The sequence below is a fragment of the Sorex araneus genome, chromosome X, assembly GCF_027595985.1.
Source record: "Sorex araneus isolate mSorAra2 chromosome X, mSorAra2.pri, whole genome shotgun sequence".
Lineage (NCBI taxonomy): Eukaryota > Metazoa > Chordata > Mammalia > Eulipotyphla > Soricidae > Sorex > Sorex araneus.
The window spans coordinates 305,860,005-305,880,119 of record NC_073313.1 but is presented as its reverse complement, the minus strand read 5'-3'; the positions used below and the strand labels follow the sequence as shown (position 1 = coordinate 305,880,119).

Sequence of the window (20,115 nt, the reverse complement as noted above, 5' to 3'; positions counted from 1 at the left end):
GATAACCTCTCAGTATTTGTATTGCAATCTATAATGCCCCAAAGTAGAGAGAGTATGGGGGAAGTTGTCTGACGTGGAGTTACGGAGAGGACTGTAAAGGGGGGGTATACTGGGGACATTGGTGGTAGAGAATGTGCACTGGTGGAGGGATGGGTGTTTGATCATTGTATGATTGAAACTCAAACATGAAAGCTTTGTAACTCTTTCTCACAGTGAGTCAATAAAAATAAATAAAGTGCTTGCTTTGCATGGGGCTGACCTGGGTTGTGTCCCTGGCACCAAGTATGTTCTCCTGCAACCCAGAAGTGGTTGGAGAGCATAGAGACAGGAGTAAGCTCTGAATGCTGCTGGGTCTGACCAAAAAAAAAACAGGAGGGAGGAAGAGGGGGCCAGGGAGACAGTAGGGAGTTTGCCTTGCAACAGATCCACAGCAGATCAGCATTCCATGTAGTCTCCTGAGCACTTCCAAGAATGAGTGCAGAGTCACTGCTAGGTGTGGCCCCTCCAAAAACAAACAAATAAAGAAGGGAGAAATAAAGAATAAAAAATAAATACTTCTAATACTGTGGTTTGAGATAAGGATACCAAAAGGAGTATATAGCAGTGCAGATGAGAGTCTTACTGTTTAGTTGAACAGAGTGGGGAGATCTGGTAGAATCTTCCTTTGTGGAAAATCAGTTGATTCCTTGTTCTTAGCACCTCTATACCAATACTGGTGAGTGCAAGCATAGAAAATCAAGAGATTTAGGAAATGTGGAAGAAAAAGTAAGGGTTTGATGTTGGACATGATAAACTGGAGGTACAGCCATACATCCGAGTGGGTGATTTGGTAGTTGGAAGAGGCAAAAAGTCAGGGTAAATAGGTTTGGAGTGAGAGAAGACTCTTGAACAAGGTCTTCTAGGTAGGGAAGGTGGACCAGCAATGGAGACGAAGAAGAGCTGGCTAGGTTGGAGATGAAGGGAGAGGATGGAGACAAATGAGGGATCGGTGATTTACTAAAGAAGCCAAGTGAAATGGCAGAGTATACTCAAATTGCTAGAGGTGAAGAGTACCCAGATTGTTAGAGGTCATCCTTTTTATCCCCACGGTTCCTTCCCTCACCATTAAACCTGACAGGAGGTAAGTATTAGGACCACAGACCTGTGGTCTTACTTGTGCACTCAAAGGAGGAGCCTGTATAGACATTGAAAATGACTAGACAAGGGGGAAATGGAGTTGGAGATGTCCACTTGGCAAGGAGGAACAAGAGCAGTGAAACAGGTGCTGGGTACAGTGGTTAGGGCACAAGCCTCGTTTGTAGCTGACCGTGGTTTGATTCCTAACACCACATGTTTCTCTGAGCATTGTGCCTTGTTGGAGGCTCCTGCCCACAGTGCTCCTGGGTAATACCTGGCACTGTAAGGCTACAGCAGCATGTATCCTTGGGTCCTTGTACCCTTGCATTGAACCACCGGCTTAGTTGGCAGGTGGGGTCCCCGTTCTCCTGGGCACCCCTGGGGAGCCCTCATCTCTGCCTGCCTCACTCCCCAATAAGGGCATTTGTCTGGTATCTGAAGATAGTATGAGAAGTTTTTGAAAACCTTGGTAGATAAATTGATTTCATGTCAACAAGAGATAGATAGATTAAGCCTCTAAATGCTTTTTAAAAAATTTTTTATTAGTGAATCACCATGAGGTACAGTTACAAACTTATGAACTTTCATGTTTGCATTTCGTTTACATCCCTGCACCAGTGCCCATTCTCCTCCGCCAATGTTCCTAGTATCCCTCCCACCACCCCCACCCCAATCTAAATGCTTTTTTAAAGAAGTAGAAGACCAGACATGATCAGGTCCATATTAATAGAACAATATCCTGTTTATTTCAAGGAGGCTGATTAGGGGAACAGATTTGAATTAACCAAGCGTTTATTACAAACAGCTGTGAAGAGCTGTGGTACGTGCAAAACTTAAAAAGAGGGAGGCGGGGAATGAAGATGTCTGTTTTTTGCCCAATGTTGTCTTTTGATGCTGGAGAAGCCATGTGGAACTCACTAGATCTTTTTTCTCCCTCCTTGATGAAATTTTCATTGGGTTTATTCTAAATAGTCTGCATCTTAAGTGTGTGAATGAGTGAATACACATTTTTTTTTTCTTTAAAAAGTAACTGAAACATGTTTTTCTGGTTGTCTTGTCAGTTCTTTTGTTAAACATTAATTACTGTTGCACTGTAGCACTGTCATCCTGTTGTTCATTGATTTGCTCGAGTAGGCACCAGTAACATCTCCATTGTGAGACTTGTTATTGTTTTTGGCATATCAAGTACGCCATGGGTAGCTTGCCAGGCTCTGCTGTGCAGGCAGGATACTCTCGGTAGCTTGCTGGATTCTCAGAGAGGGACGGACGAATCGAACCCGGGTTGGCCACGTGCAAGGCAAACGCCCTACCCGCTGTGTTATCACTGGAATGGTCACAGCAGAAAGTTAGGAAGAAATTCACAGTCTCTCCTTTCTGTTAGGTTTGATAACCACTGAGTAAATGGGAAGTGTTACTTGCAGTTCTTATGATGGACATCATAATATTGGGGCCATCTGCCAAACTCAGAGGATAGACAGGACTAGTTTTATCTCAATTCTTACATTAATTTATGGTACTTACCCCTTTTCTCTCTGCCTTTATTCCCTTCTAAAAAAAGTGTTACTATATTTCACATTAATCTATGAGTCTTCTTTAATTTGTACATCTATAAAGTGATTTTTAAAATGAGATAACATTAGGGAGAGAGAAAGCGAGAACAAGAGAGACAGTATATGAAAATAAATATTTAATGCAGGAGGAAGGATTTAATTACTCATTTCATTCTTTCACAAATTATTGTGAATCAGTGGCTCAGAAGTCTGGCTTCCCTCAGATTTTCACATTCATAATTATTTTATTGTGTTCGGTTTTGGGGCCATTCCAGGCTGTTGCTGGCTCTGTGCTCAGGGATCATTCCTCGCAGAGCTTGAGGGACTGTTTGCATGCTAGGAATCAAACTGAGGTTGGCTATGCAAGAGAGTATCTTATCTGCTGTACTATTTTAAGAGAAGCGTCTTATCTGCTGTACTATTTCTCTGGCCCCTTGATGATTTTTTAAAGGTTCATATAGCTGATAAGCCAGAGTTATAAAGTATACTTAGTAATTGTTATATATTTGTTTTGACTTGGGTATGGCTAATCTCGTGATGTTTAAATAAAGGTTTTATTTGAAGATTTACTTAGTAGGTGAGGACTGAAGAGTAAAGTCCAGTTAGTTCTAATTTGTTTTTTAAATAAGAGCATATGCTTCCTTGAGTGAAAGCATATGTTTAGTTAAAGAAGTCTTACATTAAAAAAAACAAATTGAACTTAGTCAAAAATTTTAACTTTGATCCTATCCGCCCCTGAGCCACCCTCCAGCACTGCTCCTGGTTTTCTTCCTTTCCCAGGTCAGTAATCGAACCCGGGAAGCCACTTCCCCCTCGCCCTGCCTCAGGCATCTCCTTGGACCCTGAGCCACCCCACCTCCCTGAGCACCATCCCATCCGCCCCAGAGCCACCCTTCAGCGCTGCTCCCAGTTTTCTCCCTTTCCCAGGTTTCTGCCCCCCCCCAACCTGGCACCCCACCGTGCCACCACCAGCTGATGGGCGTGGCCTCCACAGAAGTGGGCGTGGCCTATTTTGGGGGGAGCCACAGTTTCTCCTTTCCTGGCACTGGAAATCACATCTTCACTTCCATCACCTAATTCTGTGGAGATTATCCTGGCCATCTCAAACACATTAGGACAATAGTCCAGTAGCGTATTCCAATTGCACCATAATATTGGCGTCACTAGAAGCTCTACAAGTCCAATATAAAAAAAAACATGCTCTGAAACTTCACTAGAGACCTCACCTAAGCCACTGAGGAGTACCTGAGTGGAAGAGGACAATACCATCACACTACTACAAAAATATGAAGAATCATCAAAAATCCCCACCACAAGGAGAAGGTGATGAAAAGGGCCCAGGTGCCTCAACAAGCATTACCCATAAATATGATCTCTCTGATAAAGAATTCAGAGATAAAATATTGAAGATGTTCAATGAACTCAAAGAAATGGCTCAACAGACATCCAGGAAATTAAAGGAGGACGTGAAAGAAACAATGGAATGCATAGCCCAGAAGATACAAGAAGGAGTGAGACCAGAAATGAAAAAGCTACAAAATGAAGTGTCAGGAATTAAGGATTCTGTAGATGAAATAAAAAACTCAGTGAGTGCCCTCAATAGTAGAATGGCCACAGCGAAGACAGAATCAGTGAACTTGAAGATGAGCTGCAGGAAGCTTACAGGCAACAACAAGCAATAGGAAAAGACCTCAAAATAGCTCTTCGGTGAATCAGAGACCTAGGGGATGATTTCAAGAGGAACAACATTAGAATCATCGGAGTACCAGAAAGACAGGGAGACAACCCCAATGAAAAAGCCACAGTTAAAAATATCATTGCTGAAAAGTTTCCAGAACTGGAGAAGGCAGATATCCAGATCCAAGGAGCCCGAAGAGTGCTAACTAAAAGAGACCCTAGTAAAAAGACTCCAAGACTTTCATTCTTACATCCATCATAGTAAGAATGATGGATGCTGTGGGTAGAGACACAATACTGCAAGCAGCATGGTCAAAGAAGGAAATCACATACAAAGGAGCACCCTTAGATTTACAGCAGACCTATAAGAGGAAACCCTACAAGCCGGAAGACAATGGGAGGATATAGTGAAAAAACTCAACGAAATGAATGCCTTATCAAGAATACTTTATCCGGTTAAACTCTCACTCAAACTTGAAGGAACGATACACTATATATTATATATAAACTCAGGAACTTCAGAGACTCAAAACCAAATTTAAAAGAAGGACTAAAGAGGCAACTGGAAGACAAGAAATAAACCCTACAAGCACAACAGACCCCACAGAAAGATGGCACAAAACCATAATAATATTATCTCCCTCAATGTCAATGGACTAAATGCACTAATTAAGAGACACAGAGTGGCAAAATGGATTCGGAAAATGGCAAAATGGCAACATTCTGCTACCTACAAGAAACACATCTGAACAGTCAGAGCAAACACAGATTCAAAGTCAAAGGATGGAAAACAATCCTGCAAGCAAACAACTTCCTCAAAAAAGCTGAGGTGGCCATACTAGTATCCGACAACATAGATTTCAGATTGAAAAAGATTAGAAGGGACAGTGAAGGCCAATTTTTACTAGTCAAGGAATATGTACAGCAGGAAATAAATAAATAAATAAATAAAATGTACGTTATATTAAAAAAAAAAAGTACAGCAGGAAGAAATCACACTCCTAAACGTGTACGTACCTAATGAGGGACCAGCTAAATATTTAAAGCAACTGCTAACAGATTTTAACAAGGACATTGCTAACAACACAATAGTAGTTGGAGACTTCAACACTGCCCTATGACCTTTAGATAGATCTACAAGATTAAAACTCAGCAAGGAAACACTGAGTTGAGAGAAGAGAGCTGGCTAATGGATCTATACAGGGCTTTGCATCTCAAAAGGAAAGAATACACATTTTTTTTTCCAGTGCACACAGAATATTTTCCAACATAGACCATGTGCTGGGTCACAGAACATACCTCAATAGAATCAGGAAGATGGAAATTGTATCAGCTACCTTTGCAGACCACGATGCACTGAAGATAGAAGTCAACCACTCACAGACAGCTGGTGGGAATGCCAAATGGCTCGGCCCTTTTGGAAAATAGCATGGGCGCTTCTCAAAAAATTAGAAATAGAGTTTCCATTTGACCCAACAATACCACTTCTGGGAATATATCCCGGAGATGCAAAACAGTATAGTAGAAATGACATCTGCACTTGCATGTTTATTGCAGCACTGTAAACAATAGAATTATTGTTTAATTTTTTTATTAGCACTGTAAACAATAGAATCTGGAAAAAACCTAAGTGCCCAAGAACAGATGACTAGTTAAAGAAACTTTGGTACATCTACACAATAGAATACTATGCAGCTGTTAGGAAAGATGATGTCATGAAATTTGCATATAGGTGGAGCAACATGGAAAGTATCATGTTAGGAGAAATGAGTCAGAAAGAGAGGGACAAAAAAAAAGAGAGAGGGACAGATATAGAAAGATTGCACTCATTGGTGGAATGTAAAGTAACAGAGTGGGAGACTAACACCCCAAAAACAGCAGAGATAAGTACCAGGAGGATTATTCCACATCTTAGAAGCAAGCCTCACATGCTGGGGGAAAAGGCAGCTCAGATAGAGAAGGGAACACCAAGTAAAGGGTGCTAGGAGGGCCCGCTTGGGATGAGAGAGGCAGGCTGAAAGTAGACTATAGACCGAACATAATGGCCACTTAATACCTCTACTGCAAACCATAACACCCAAAAGGAGAGAGAGAGCAAAAGGGAATGCCCTGCCACAGAGGCGAGGTGGGGCAGGGGGGAGGGTAAATGGGGTGGGTGGGAGGGATGCTGGGACCATTGGTGGTGGAAAATGGACACTGGTGGAGGGATGGGTACTCGATCATTGTATGACTGAAACGCAAGCACGAAAATTTGTAAGTCTGTAACACTACCCCCACGGTGATTCACTAATAAAAAAATTAAAACAAAATTTTTAACTTTGTAAATTTTTGTCCCTTAAGAAAGGAAATGTACAATTTAAAAATCAGTAGTTGTGGCTGGAGAGATAGTACAGAGGTAAGGTGCCTGCCTTGCACATGGCTGACCTGGGTCCTCCAAGCAGGGATTCTTGAGCACAGAGTCAGGAGTAAGCTGGTTGTGGCCCCCAAACAGAACAAAATAAAAATCAGTAAAAACCATTCTACTGATTTTAATATAGAAACTATAAATTTGATATGATGTTCTTTCACCAGTTTCTTTTTCACATGGGAAATTCATATAAGTAGGAAGATTCCTTTACAAGATATTGGACTCAAACTTTTTCTGTGAGCTTGTATGCTAGGGATCTACCCTCACACTTCACACAAGGAAGCACAGATGTGCGTGGCATCCCCATCTAGACTGATAAATTTAACTGTAAATAGAGTGGTGATGTGGATGATTTAAATCAGAGCAAACAAATTTTTTTTTTAAATTTGGGTATTAATGGTGACTTGTGGTCATGTCTGTTCAGTTGAGGGCATAAACAGGGTACAGCAAACATGGTAAAATAACATCCTGCTAAGATTTCTGGAAGGAATAAAAGCTGTACATTATGGAATAATGTGGTAGTTTCATTTCTGTCAAACTTAGAGTTGACAGAACGACAGAATTAAAGTTAGAAAATCTAAATTCATGCTTCAAAGTCAGACTTTTTTCTTTTTTGCTTTTTGGGTCACATCTGGGGTTACTCCTGTTTCTGCACTCAGGAATTACTCCTGGCAGTGCTTGGGGGACCATATGGGATGCCAGGGATCAAACCCAGTTCAGCTGGGTGCAAGGCAAATGCCCTCCCCGCTCTACTATTGCTCTGGCTTCTGTCTCAGACTTCTTATTTGGTGCATGACTTTAGGCAAATAACCTCTTTTCACATCATTCTCAGCCTCTGTTTTTGTTTTTGTTGTATGTAGATTTGTCATTCTACAACATTTATTATTTATTGTGGGTTTTTTTGGTGGGGGGTTGTTGGGCACACCTGGCAGTGCTTAGGGGTAACTCCTGGCTCTCCATTCAGGAACCATTCCTGGCAGTGCTCCGGGGACCCTATGGGATGTTAGGAATTGAATCCTGGTTGGCCACATGCAAGGCAAATGCCTTACCCATTGTACTATTGCTCCAGCCCCTCAACGTTTATTGTTTTATTAGGGACTGCCCACTGTTTGGTGCTCAGTGTAAAAAAAATTAAGCGGTAGGCTTGTCTTTGAACCTCTGACACAAGATGAGCCCAACTTGCCTTATGCCTGGCTAACCCGGATTCGATCCCAGCATCCCCTGATATGGAATGACAGGGACCCCATATGGTCCCTTGAGCACTTTCAGGAATAATACTTGAGTGCAGAGCCAGAACTAACCTCTGAGTATTCCTGGGTGTGCCACCTCACAAAGTGACATAAATCAGTATAAATGATGAGAATGGAAATGTCAAGTAAGTGAATCCTTGCTTGTGAAGCATCAGGCTTGTTCTAGGCAATAGAGGTGATGTGAGCAAAGGCACAGTGGGTGGGGACAGCTTGTACTATAGGCAGAGTTCGTGGTTCCTAATCCAGGGCTCCTGAAACCCAGTGGATCTGCTGAACTAAAGTGGAAACCCATGAGATTCTTCGTATTTTAAAATAACCTAATGGAGTTGAACTCTCAGGGAGGTGAATGCTGATTTGTTTAATTTAGGGATTTGGGCCACACATGGCGACAGTGCTCAGGACTCACTCCTGGTGTGTACAAAGCAAGTGTCTTACTAGTATTCTCTCTCCAACATCACTGGATGTGGCCCCAAAGTCTAATCCCCCAGAAAACAAAATGTTGTTCCTTGACTTTGAACCAGAGTTATATCTAATATAATTTGAACTGCTCTTCAGAAATTAGAGTATTTTGACTGTTGCTTACATTGTTCCTCTAAACATTGGGGTGTGTGTGTGTGGGGGGGGTGTGCCAGAGAGATGGTATAATGGGTAAAGTGTGTGTCTTACATCTTATATACTGCCTGCCCCGGAGCATCACCAGGAGAGATTCCTTAACATAGCCACGTGTAGCACAGCCTGACACCAAAAGCAAAATAAATAAATTAAATGTGGGAATTCATTAGACATTCAAATGAACTAAGATATGACACAAACAGTGAAGGAAGTTTGCGTAAAAGGTTAAAAGTGTGTGTGCATTATAGGGGGATCATGTGTAGTGGGCATAGGCAATTTTTGAAGTTTATTGAGTATTTTCCACACAAAAGTGTCGGAAGAATTTAGAATAAAGAGATTCGGGGCTGAAACATGACAGAAAGGCTTTTGAAGGTATTCCGGTGAGACGTGAGTATCAAGGACAGGGGAGGGGAATGAAGAAGATTTAAAAGAAGCTCCAGGGCCAGAGAGAGTATAGCAGGGAAGGCACTTGCCTTGCATGCAGCTGGCCAAGATTCAATCCCTGGCATCCCATATGGTCACTGAGCACCACCAGAAGTAATTCCTGAGTGCAGAGCCAGGAAGAAAGATGTGGGAGAGAGATTTTCTGAGTGCATTTGATTAGTAGCAAGTATGGCCTGCTGAAAATGCAAAACCAGAGTTGGGAGAAAGATGAACATTAAGTACATTATTGGTTTAGGGCTGGTATGTTCTAGGAAGCAATGAAGCTGTGAGCATTGGCTGACTCAAATTTCCTGGCCTACTTGCTAGAAAGTAAGAGCTATAGATTGATGGATGGTAAGGAGTGGAATGGACAGGAATGGGGGTTGTTCCTGTAAAAGCTGGGGGAGGAGAGTGGGGGTTGGGGGAAGTGCAGAATGATGATCCAGCCACCATTTCAGATGATGCTGCAAGGACTGATGAGAATGGATCTGGCAATTAGGAAATTATTGGAAATCTTTCTTGAGAGTAGCTTCAGAGAATTGGGTTATGGGAGTGCTGTCGCTGCAATTGTTTTGATTCTTCAATCAATTCAGGGTTTATTCTTCTTATCATAGAAATCTCAAAAGGGGACAGAGGAGATAAAGAGTTTATATTTTCTTTATTTGGGGGTTGAGATTCTTTTGTTTGGGCATGGTTTTGGGTCAGTAATTTTCAGTGAAAATAGAGTTATATTAAATCCCAAATGACTTATTAAAATATGTTTTTATAGGGGCTGGAGCAATAGCATAGTGGGCTGGCCACTTGCCTTATATGTGACTGACTCAGGTTCCATACCCAGTACCCCACCAGGAGTGATCCCTGAGTGCCAGGAGTCAGCCCTAAGTACCACTGGGTGTAGTCCCGAACATCACTGTTACTGTCACTGTCATCCCATTGTTCATTGATTTGCTCGAGTGGGCACCAGTAACATCTCCATTGTGAGTCTTGTTGTTACTGTTTTTGGCATATCAAATAAGCCATGGGTAGCTTGCCAGGCTCTGCTGTGCAGGCGGGATACTCTCAGGAGCTTGCCGGGCTCTCTGAAAGGGACAGAGGAATCGAACCCAGGTCAGTTGAATGCAAGGCAAACGCCCTAACGCTGTGCTATCGCTCCAGTCCCACTGTCAAGTATTCACAATATTAGTTTCTTCCTAAAGAAGTAGCAATAACTCTCCCAGCCAGAGAAAGAGACAGCAGGTCGGGCACGTGTGCGTGCGCACATACACACACACACACACACACACACACATTATATATTTACATGTTATGTGCATAACATGTGTATAGCATACACATATACATATATAACATGTACATAAGATATACGTATACATATAATATACCATCACAGATTTTTCTTTGTTTTGAAGATAAGAGCTAGAATTTTAGCTTCTCTGTATATACTAGCACAAATAACTATATTCAAAAAAGCCTTTTTCTGTTTTACAAATAAAGTACCTAAGGTGATAGATGAACAGTTTTTTTTTTGTTTTTTTTTGTTTTTTTTTGCTTTTAGGGTCACACCCAGCAATGCACAGGGGTTACTCCTGGCTCTACACTCAGAAATTACTCCTGGTGGTGCTGGGGACCATATGGGATGCTGGGAATCAAACCTGGGTTGGCTGCATGCAAGGCAAACGCCCTACCCGCTATGCTATTGCTCCAGCCCCTGAACAGTATTTTTGTAGAAGTGTTCTAGTTCTCTTTTAATGTTCATGGATTATTTGCTTATACTGTTTTATTTCATTTAGGGAATTTTTTGTTTACCTATTTATATGTAGCTAATGATTATTGAACTAAAAAAAAAGGCATTTGTACAGTGGCACTAGGAAAAAGAAAACTCTTTGTTATAAAATAGTATTCTTTCTGGTAGTATTTTTCCCCTCCACCAATGTCCAGTAGATCTCTTTAGAGAGCAGGATAATGTGGGTATTAGAGAATTGGAATGTTTTCATTATTTTGGTATGTTAACTAGAATAACTAGTTTGTAGTGTGGCAAATTTTTTCAAAAATGAGATTTATTATTTGAAAATGTCAAAACTAGTATAGATTGTAGTTTTGGACTAAATAGTTTTATTTATTCATTGTATAACTATTTATTGGAAACCAGTTAAGTTTTCTGAAAGGTTTAAAATTTACTTTCAACTTGGACAACTTGTGCTTTATTTTGAATTTTTATACATTACATTGGACTGGAGCGATAGCACAGCGGACAGGGCATTTGCCTTGCACTCGACTGACCCAGGTTTGATTCCTCCATCCCTCTCAGAGAGCCCAGCAAGCTACCAAGAGTATCCCACCCGCACGGCAGAGCCTGGCAAGCTACCCATGATGTATTTGATATGCCAGAAACAGTAACAACAAGTCTCACAATGGAGATGTTACTGGTGCCCGCTCAAGCAAATTGATGAACAATGGGACGACAGTGCTACAGTGCTACATACATTACACATGAAATGAAAGAGAGGAGATAAAATTTGTATTTTATGCTAATCAGGAACAGAGTTATATGTGTCTGGAAGTGATCCCTGGCAATGCTAAGGGAAACATTTGGTACTGGGAAGAACTGTGGTTGGCTGTGTGCATGACAAGCCTCTTTCCTCCAGCCCTTTATGTAGTTTTGGAGCAAGCAAATATACCTAATCAGTTCTGGTGACAACTGTATACACATTCTTCCATTCAACAAATATTTATTAAGAGCCAGTTATTAGCTTCAGAGAAACTATAACTGCCAAGATCTAAGGGAAAATCACGCATGATGCATTTGAAGAATTGGGGAAGTCATTTGAGGTTATTGATTTTTGAATGTGTGATCTTTGCAGATCCTGTTTGACTAAATCTGATGCTATGTGTACAAGTCCAGAGTTCAGGAGAGAGGCTTAGAATCAGAAATTAAAATTTGGAGATTGCCAGAATATAGGTGTTGTTTTAAGCTATAACACTAGACGAGAGTATCCCAAGAAAGTAGAAGTAGGCAGGGAGTATTTTAAGAGACTGGAGAGATCAGGAGGAACCAAAAGACAGAACAGTAGCATAAGGCTAATATCAGCATTCTCAGGAGAAAGTAAGATAATTCAAGGGCCCATGTGAAGGAGTGGGTTCTGGAGAACTGGAGAAGTAGCTGCTGCTACTTCAGGTACTGCTACATGGTTAAGTGAACTGAAGCCTGACCATGGGCTTTGTCCACGTGAATGGTGACTTGGTGACTCCAGCAAGAGCCTTCTCAATGGAATGGGAGAAGCAAACACTGGATTAGACATAGTTTAAGAGAGAAGGGTAGGGAGGGTTTGGAGTCATGTCTCAGTGATTTAAGGTTTTTTTTTGTGTGTGTGTGTGTGTGTGTGTGTGTGTGGCAGAGAAGGCCAAGAAATAGACTGGAAGTTGGTGGAAAGGATGATTCATTTTTTTGTAATATGACTTGGTTTTTAAGTTGGGAAAAATAGGTTTGGCTGCTGAAAGGAGTGCTCTAATAAAGCTGAAATAATTGATGCAAATGCAACTATACTGAATATAGCCTCTCCTGCAGCACCACAGTCTTCTACTGCCATGGTCTCTCTCGGAAAGCTGAAAGGTCGTGGTGGCTAGTGTCAGCCTTGTGAGGGGGGATGGCCACTTTTTCTCCTATGGATAGGAGCCAATGATTTTTTTTTAAAAATGTAAATCCAATGTAAATCGAGTATCTTCATTCTCTCTTATCTTCACTCTCTCTCTTATACTTTGTCTTGTTGGTTTTGAAATTTACAGATCATTAGTGATTATCAGCACTTTAGATGGACGAATTGCAGCCTTGGATCCTGAGAACCATGGTAAAAAGCAGTGGGATTTGGATGTGGGATCTGGCTCCTTGGTTTCATCCAGCCTGAGCAAACCAGAGGTAAGGATTTCCTGACGACATTGACTAGAATACTTAACGAGAGTGAGTAATGGCCATTAATAGAATGTCTGTAGAGTGGTCTCAGAACCCAATTACCAGACTAGGCTGCCTGTAGGCTTCTGTAATCCCCTGGAGCATATAAATAACTTTCGCTTCCTCAGTTCCCTCTCTGTAAAATCAGGTGGGTAATAATACTGCATTTTAGAATCGTTTTGGACATTAAATGAATTAATTATATAAGTGGGCAATCAGAGATATCAGATGCTACATTAATATAGCTTCTTGTACCAGCTATATTTCACAATTTTATCATGAAGACCTTATGAATAATAAATGAAGTAATTTACCTTTTTTGGTTATTTGGGGGCCACATCCAACAGTGCTAAGTGCTTGCTCCTGGCTCTGTGCTCAGGGATTACTCCTGGTGGAGCATAGGGGACAATATGGGGTGCTAGAGATCAAAGACCTCACCTGGGTTAGACCATTGCAAGGGCCCTACCTGCTGCACTATCTCTCTGGCCTCATTTACCTATCTTTTATTAGTTAGAAATATATACTGCAGAACCCATTAAATTATTCCCTATTCTGCACAGTCGCCAAATTGGGTTTAATCCTCGACACCTTCATATGGTCCTCCAGGCCTGCCAGGAATGATCCCTGAGCACAGACCCAGGAGTAAACCCTGGGCGTCTCTGGATGTGGCCTCTCAACCAAAGTAAATAAAATAGAAATCCCCTACATTTCCTTTCAAGAATACATTCTAATCATAGACATAACTCATCTGAAATTTCCTAAGGATGCAATTTTAGATACATTTGATTAGTTTGCAGATAAAAAACAACAGGCTGCTGTGGCACATAGTTCTTGGGCAGGTGGCTTAGCTCCTAGAGCATTAGTTTGTCCACGTAAGGAAAAGGAGTATCACACATTGAATAGGATGTAAGATAGAAGGCAACCAATCTCAATTAAAAAAATATTAGCACATAAGGCTCAATCTGTAACAACATGTTAGTAATCTCTTACACAAGGGCTAAGTGGCTCAGGCTGAGATACAACAATCTTCACACACTATCTTCTGAGGAAATCTTTTTTTGATCATTTTAGGGAATTACTCATAACGAGCAATATAAAATAAATTATTTAGGACCTGCTATTGGGGGCAGGCTTGGGTAGTGGTTGGGAAAATTCGAAATAATGGTGATAAAAGGTGTAATGATGGTGGGATTGGTGTTGGAATATTGAATGTAATCAAGTATTATGAACAATCTTAAGAAAAAAAATGAGAACACTGCCTAACCGGGTGAGCTTGGGAGACAGTTAAATGGGGGAAACTTATTTCCCTACTTTTAGACTTGACTGTGATAGATTGTCTCCTTTTTTGGAGTTCTCGCTTGCTCAGATTAGTCATTTTTAAGATCCTTCTTCTTCAGGGACATGATTATAGATAGGCAGTCGCCTCCATTTTCCAGAACACCCTCAACCTTCCATTGCTCCTTGAGAACACTTACTCAGGAAGTCAGTTTTACTTTTGTTGTCAGATTTTCCTTTTCATAAAAGCTTCATAGGCTGTTACCAAATTTGGGAGAGAGAAGACCTTGCCCTGGGTTTGTGAATGACCTCACTAGAAGTGCCAGTTTTTTTTTTTTAATGTTTTTTTGCTTTTTGGGTCATGTTTGTTTGGCGATGCACAGGGGTTACTCCTGGCTCTGTACTCAGGAATCACTCCTCACGGTTCTCAGGGGACCATATGGGATGCTAGGAATCGAACCCGATTGGCCGCGTGTAAGGCAAACGCCCTACCCGCTGTGCTATCACTCCAGTCCCGAAGAGCCAATTTTCTAATAGGAAAATTGCTGCCAGTGATCCATCTACTTGCAGGCAAACTGAGTCTGGATCTTGTCGGAACAGCCAGACAGGCACTTAGGGAAAGGGCCCTGCCTCATCTCCACAATCACTGTCTGCCCCCTGTTCAGCCTACTGAAAAAAAGCCTACTGGGAATAGTGAACTTCTGATATATGGTGCATTACTAATAGAAACAACTTGATTGTAAATCACGTTAAAATTTTTACATCAAGGTAATAATAAGATCAGTTACTACACAAACTAAGCATTCATTTGATTGTATCCTACAGGATTATGTTTGGGTATGTATGTGTTCTTTATTTTTAAATTAGACATAAAGGATGATCCACAAGTCAGAAGATTGTAAGCTGTTGACATCGGAGGTAATGTTACATGTGTTGTAGTGGTGCCAAGCATGTGTGTTTGCAAACTAAAATATACATGTGCACATAAAGATAAATTGCATGGTTCATGAAGCACAAAGTAGAATTCAAATCCCGTCCCCTTTTATATTTCCATTAAAAGGTTTGGGTATTTTGGTTTGTGTTTGGACCACACCCGGCGGTGCTCAGGGGATACTCCTGACTCTGCACTTAGGAATCAGTTCTGGCTGTGTGGGAGGCAAATTATTTAAATTATAAGCAACTACTCAAACCTGAAATATATAAATAATATATTATATAATATATTTACTTATTAATTATTTTTTAAAAACAAAGAATAAATTATATTAGCAGTTTTTTCAATTACAACTTAACTTTTTCATTATTCCATCCCTAGTCCTGACTGTTTCTTGTGGTTTGTTAAAGCCTTTTGGTTCTTTTTGTTGTTTTTTCTTTTTGTTTTCCGTGCCCCACCCGTTGGTTCTTAGGGCTCACTCCTGACTGTGCTCAGGGGTCACTCCTGGCGGTGCTTTGGATCCATGTGCTGTGTCAGCTAACTGATCTAACCAGTGTTAGTGCATAGAGGCAAACCATACAGCCCTCTTTGTTTTTATTTTGTTTGTTTGTTTGCTTTTGTTTGGGGGCCACACTTGACTGTGCTCAGGGCTTACTTCTGGTTCTGCACTCGGGGATCACTCCTGGCAGTGCTCAGGGACCGTATGGCATGCTGAGAATCAAACCCAGATTGGCCACGTACGTGGCAGCCAACTTACCTGCTGGACCATCTCTCTGGGCTCAATTGTCAATGATGTTGTAAATTATGGTTTTTGAATAGTAATAAAAGGAAAGGAGGGGGCAGAACTTTGGTAGGGCGGGCACTTAGAACATGACCTGACCCTTTCCTGAGATGGCCAGGAGTTCTCCGCTGGGACTGGATTGATCCAGCAAGTTGATCTCTTTTGAGATTTATTTAGGTCTCTCAATAATGGTATTCTTTATAAGACCTTTTAATGAGAATCTTATTTTCTTTTTTTTTTATTTTTTATTTTTTTAATTTTTTTTTAATTTATTTATTTTTATATAGAGAATCACCGTGAGGGTACAGTTACAGATTTATACACTTTTGTGCTTATACTTCCCTCATACAAAGTTCGGGAACCCATCCCTTCACCAGTGCCCATTCTCCACCACCCGTAACCCCAGCGTCCCTCCCACCCTCCCCAATCCCATCTCCCCCCCACCCCACCCTGCCACTGTGGCAAGGCATTCCCTTCTGTTCTCTCTCTCTAATTAGCTGTTGTAGTTTGCAATAAAGGTGTTGAGTGGCCGCTGTGCTCAGTCTCTAGCCCTCATTCAGCCCGCAACTCCCTTCCCCCACATGGCCTTCGACTACAATGTAGTTGGTGATCTCTTCTCTGAGTTGACCTTTCCCCGGAACGTGAGGCCAGCCTCGAAGCCATGGAGTCAACCTCCTGGTACTTATTTCTACAGTTCTTGGGTGTTAGTCTCCCACTCTGTTATTCTATATACCATAGATGAGTGCAATCTTTCTAAGTCTGTCTCTCTCTTTCTGACTCATTTCACTCAGCATGAAACTTTTCATGCCCATCCACTTAACTACAAAATTCTTGACCTCCTTTTTTCTAACAGCTGCATAGTATTCCATTGTATAGATGTACCAAAGTTTCCTCAACCAGTCATCCGTTCTGGGGCATTCGGGTTTTTTCCAGAGAGAATCTTATTTTCTCATTAAAAGGTTTTGGATGTTTTGGTTTGTTTTTGAACCAAACCCAGTGGTGCTCAGGGGTTATTCCTGATACTGCACTTAGGAATCAGTCCTGGAAAGCACAGCCCCTTACTTAAGCCGTGTATTATCTCTCTGGCCCCTGTTTTTGACTTTTGAAATCTTGAAATTTCTGGTTTAAAAGAAGACAGCTAGGCCTGGGGAAGTGCGGTTCAACCACTGGCACCCTGTGGTCCACCAGCACTGCTGGAAATGATCAAAAAGAAAAAAAAACTGGATTTTTTTATATACTTTTACATTTAGCATGTTGTTTCATTGTTGTTTTAGTGAAATGATATGAAGAAAATTCAGGCACATACATATGTACTTGGAAAAGAGAAAAGTATTTTACAGCATTTTAAGTGGTTGTGGTAATAAGTTTTTTGTATATACCAAAACAAGTAGAAGTTTCCTTAAGTTTAGCAGCTCTGTGTAATCTGAAAACATACCAGTCAGTATTTAGTATTCTGTACATTAACATCCATTTTTGTGTTTTGCCTTTTACTCACACACGATTTCTCACATTTGGAAATCATTGATTCATTGAGCCTTACAGGTCTTCCAAATGTTGACTTTTTCTTAATAGAACTGTTTTTAAAAAGGTGTTATGATCACCTCTACTACATCAAAAAAGTATTAGTAAGTTGTCAAGTACCCATTTGTAGATAACAGGTTTTCCAAAAATTTAATTTTCAATTGAAAACTTGAATTTAATCATAAATGAGGTCAAGGTTGTTTGTTTTTAAATTTTTTTTTTTTTTTTAAATTTTAGGGCCGTACCCAGCTCTGCTCTGGGCTTCCTCCCGGCTCCTGTGCCAGGGATTCTGGAACCACGTGGTCCCTTGAACACAGTCTGGAGTAGCTCTGGGTGTGTCCCCCGCAAAATGAAAAAATAAAAAGTGAACAAACAATTCTATCGGAAGCCTATAGTTAGAGTTTGGGGTTTCGTTTTATTTTAGGCCTATTTCTCCCCAAGGGACACAGTCTGAGACAGGTGCAGCAACAGACAACTGTGATGTTTGAGCTCTCCAGCCTTCTCCCCTCCCCACTCAGACACTCACTGAGAAGCTGCTGATTAGGAGACCCGAGCTTGGAAAGGAGTGGAGTTTACCAATTTATTTACAAGAATTTCATTAGTAGACCTTTTAAAGTATTATTAAAAGGGGATCTGTAATTTTTTTTTTTTTTTTGCTTTTTCAGTCACACCCAGCGATGCTCAGGGGTTACTCCTGGCTCTGCACTCAGGAATCACTCCTGGCGGTGCTCGGGGGACCATATGGGATGCTGGGAATCGAACTCGGGTCAACTGTGTGCAAGGCAAACGCCCTACTTGCTGTACTATCATTCCAGCCCCTGTAATCTCTTTTAAGATTGTTTAATTTATGCCAAAAGATGTCCCAAAAGTCATCTTGCGATTTTTTTCTTTGCACATAAACTTAGGGACCTGTCAGTGACATTGAAGATGGTGGTTGTTTTGAAGTCACTGTCAATCGTAGAGCAATATTTAAATAATTGCTTAGGTGAAATGCTTTATTTTTATTCTTTTTTTTTTTTTTTTTTTGGTTTTTGGGTCACACCTGGCGATGCACAGGGGTTACACCTGGGTCATACACTCAGGAATTACTCAGGGTGCCATATGGGATGCTGGGAATCGAACCCAGGTCAGCCATGTGCAAGGTAAACACCTTACCTGCTGTGCTGTTGCTCCAGCCCCCAAAATGCTTTTCTTTTAATTATAGAAATGATGTGGTGTTTTGGTTTAATTTTGTTTTATTAGTCTCTTAGCATGGCTGAAAGCAATTCTGTGAATTAAACCAATTTAGTCCAGTATGTGTGTTGTCAAGTGGGAAATTGATTTGATCCTGCTTTTTAGGAAATTGCTTTGTTTATTTAATGAAACTATCCCAGTCTAGCTGAAGGCAGACATATTTACTAAAGTCTGTTTATTTTGAATATGAAGACTATACTTAAAAAATTAGGCTGCTGGCTGAAGTGATAGCACTGTAAACAGGGTGTTTGCCTTGCATGTGACTCACTGGGTTTAATCCTCGGCATCCCATATGGTCATCTGACACTGCTAGGAGTGATAACTAGGCTCAGCCGAGTCTGGCTCATTCCCCCACTCCTATCAACCCCCGCAGGGGGAAAAAATGTCTAGAGACCGGGGAGATAGAGTAGAGGGTAAGGCATTTGCTTTGCATGCAGCTGACCCCAGTTACATTCCTGGCACCACACATAGTCCCTGTAGACGGAGCCAGGAGTAAACTCTGGGCACCTCTACATGTGACTCAATTCCCCCACCGCCCCTCAATAAAAAGTTGGTCTGGTAGATTTCCTTAAGGTATTTTGTATTGTATATTGACTATAGACTTAGGGAAGAAAGAATGAGACAGTTATTATTTACTGGCGTTTCTCTGCTCTTGGGTAGCACTGTAGCACTGTAGTACTGCATCACTGTCATCAGTTTGCTTGAGCAGGCACCAGTAACATCTCCATTGTGAGACTTGTTACTATTTTGGCTCTTGGGCATAATGCATATTTCTCAGTGACACCAAATCACTTTGGACTTTGTATTTTTTCTTTTGCATTTTCTTTTTCTAACCTGCACTTTCTTTTAAGTGAGTCACACAGGATGTCTTCCACTAGTACCTCGTTCTACTGAAAGGTTTTGTTTTTGAGGTGGGGGGCACACCCAGTGGTGCTCAGGGCTTACTCCTGGCTCTGCCCTCTAGGATCACTCCTGGAAGATCGTGGGACTATATGGGTGCTGGGGATCAAATCCAGCCTGACTGTCTGTAAGTCAAACACTCTACCTACTGCACAGTCACTCTGGCCCATCTACTGAAAGCTTTCCAATCCTTCATGTTAGACCATTCCCTCTCTCTCTCCTTTTCCCTCCCTTCCTCCCTCTCTCCCTTGTTGCTGTTGTGATGACCATAGAATCAAATGCACCAGTGAGAATTTTCAGGGAAATAACTGAATGCAAGAGTAGCATTAGGGTTTGGAGAGACTTTACTAGTCTAACCCTAACCCGTAAGGCTGGGGTTTGTTTTAGTAAATTAAAGCTAAATATTTAGATTTTATTGTGAGCCATTAGATGCCACTGACTTTTTTTTATTGGTTTTGGTCTTTAGCTTTTACCCAACTGTGCTCATGGG

The 20,115-nt window shown here is 41.2% G+C and overlaps 1 protein-coding gene across 2 annotated transcripts in view; it reads left to right on the top strand.

The window, feature by feature from the left end:
• EIF2AK3 (eukaryotic translation initiation factor 2 alpha kinase 3) overlaps positions 1-20,115 on the top strand; it is a 73,850-nt gene that overhangs the window by 3,704 nt on the left and 50,031 nt on the right. Inside the window, exons 1-2 of one of the 2 annotated variants that reach the window (XM_055122622.1) lie at positions 12,848-12,948; positions 15,124-15,174. In XM_055122622.1, the coding sequence (XP_054978597.1) occupies positions 15,133-15,174 (42 nt within the window). In that variant the 5' untranslated portion in view covers positions 12,848-12,948; positions 15,124-15,132. Of the gene's footprint in view, positions 1-12,818; positions 12,949-15,123; positions 15,175-20,115 lie in introns of those variants that run through there. The other variant, XM_055122621.1, reaches the window with a different exon arrangement.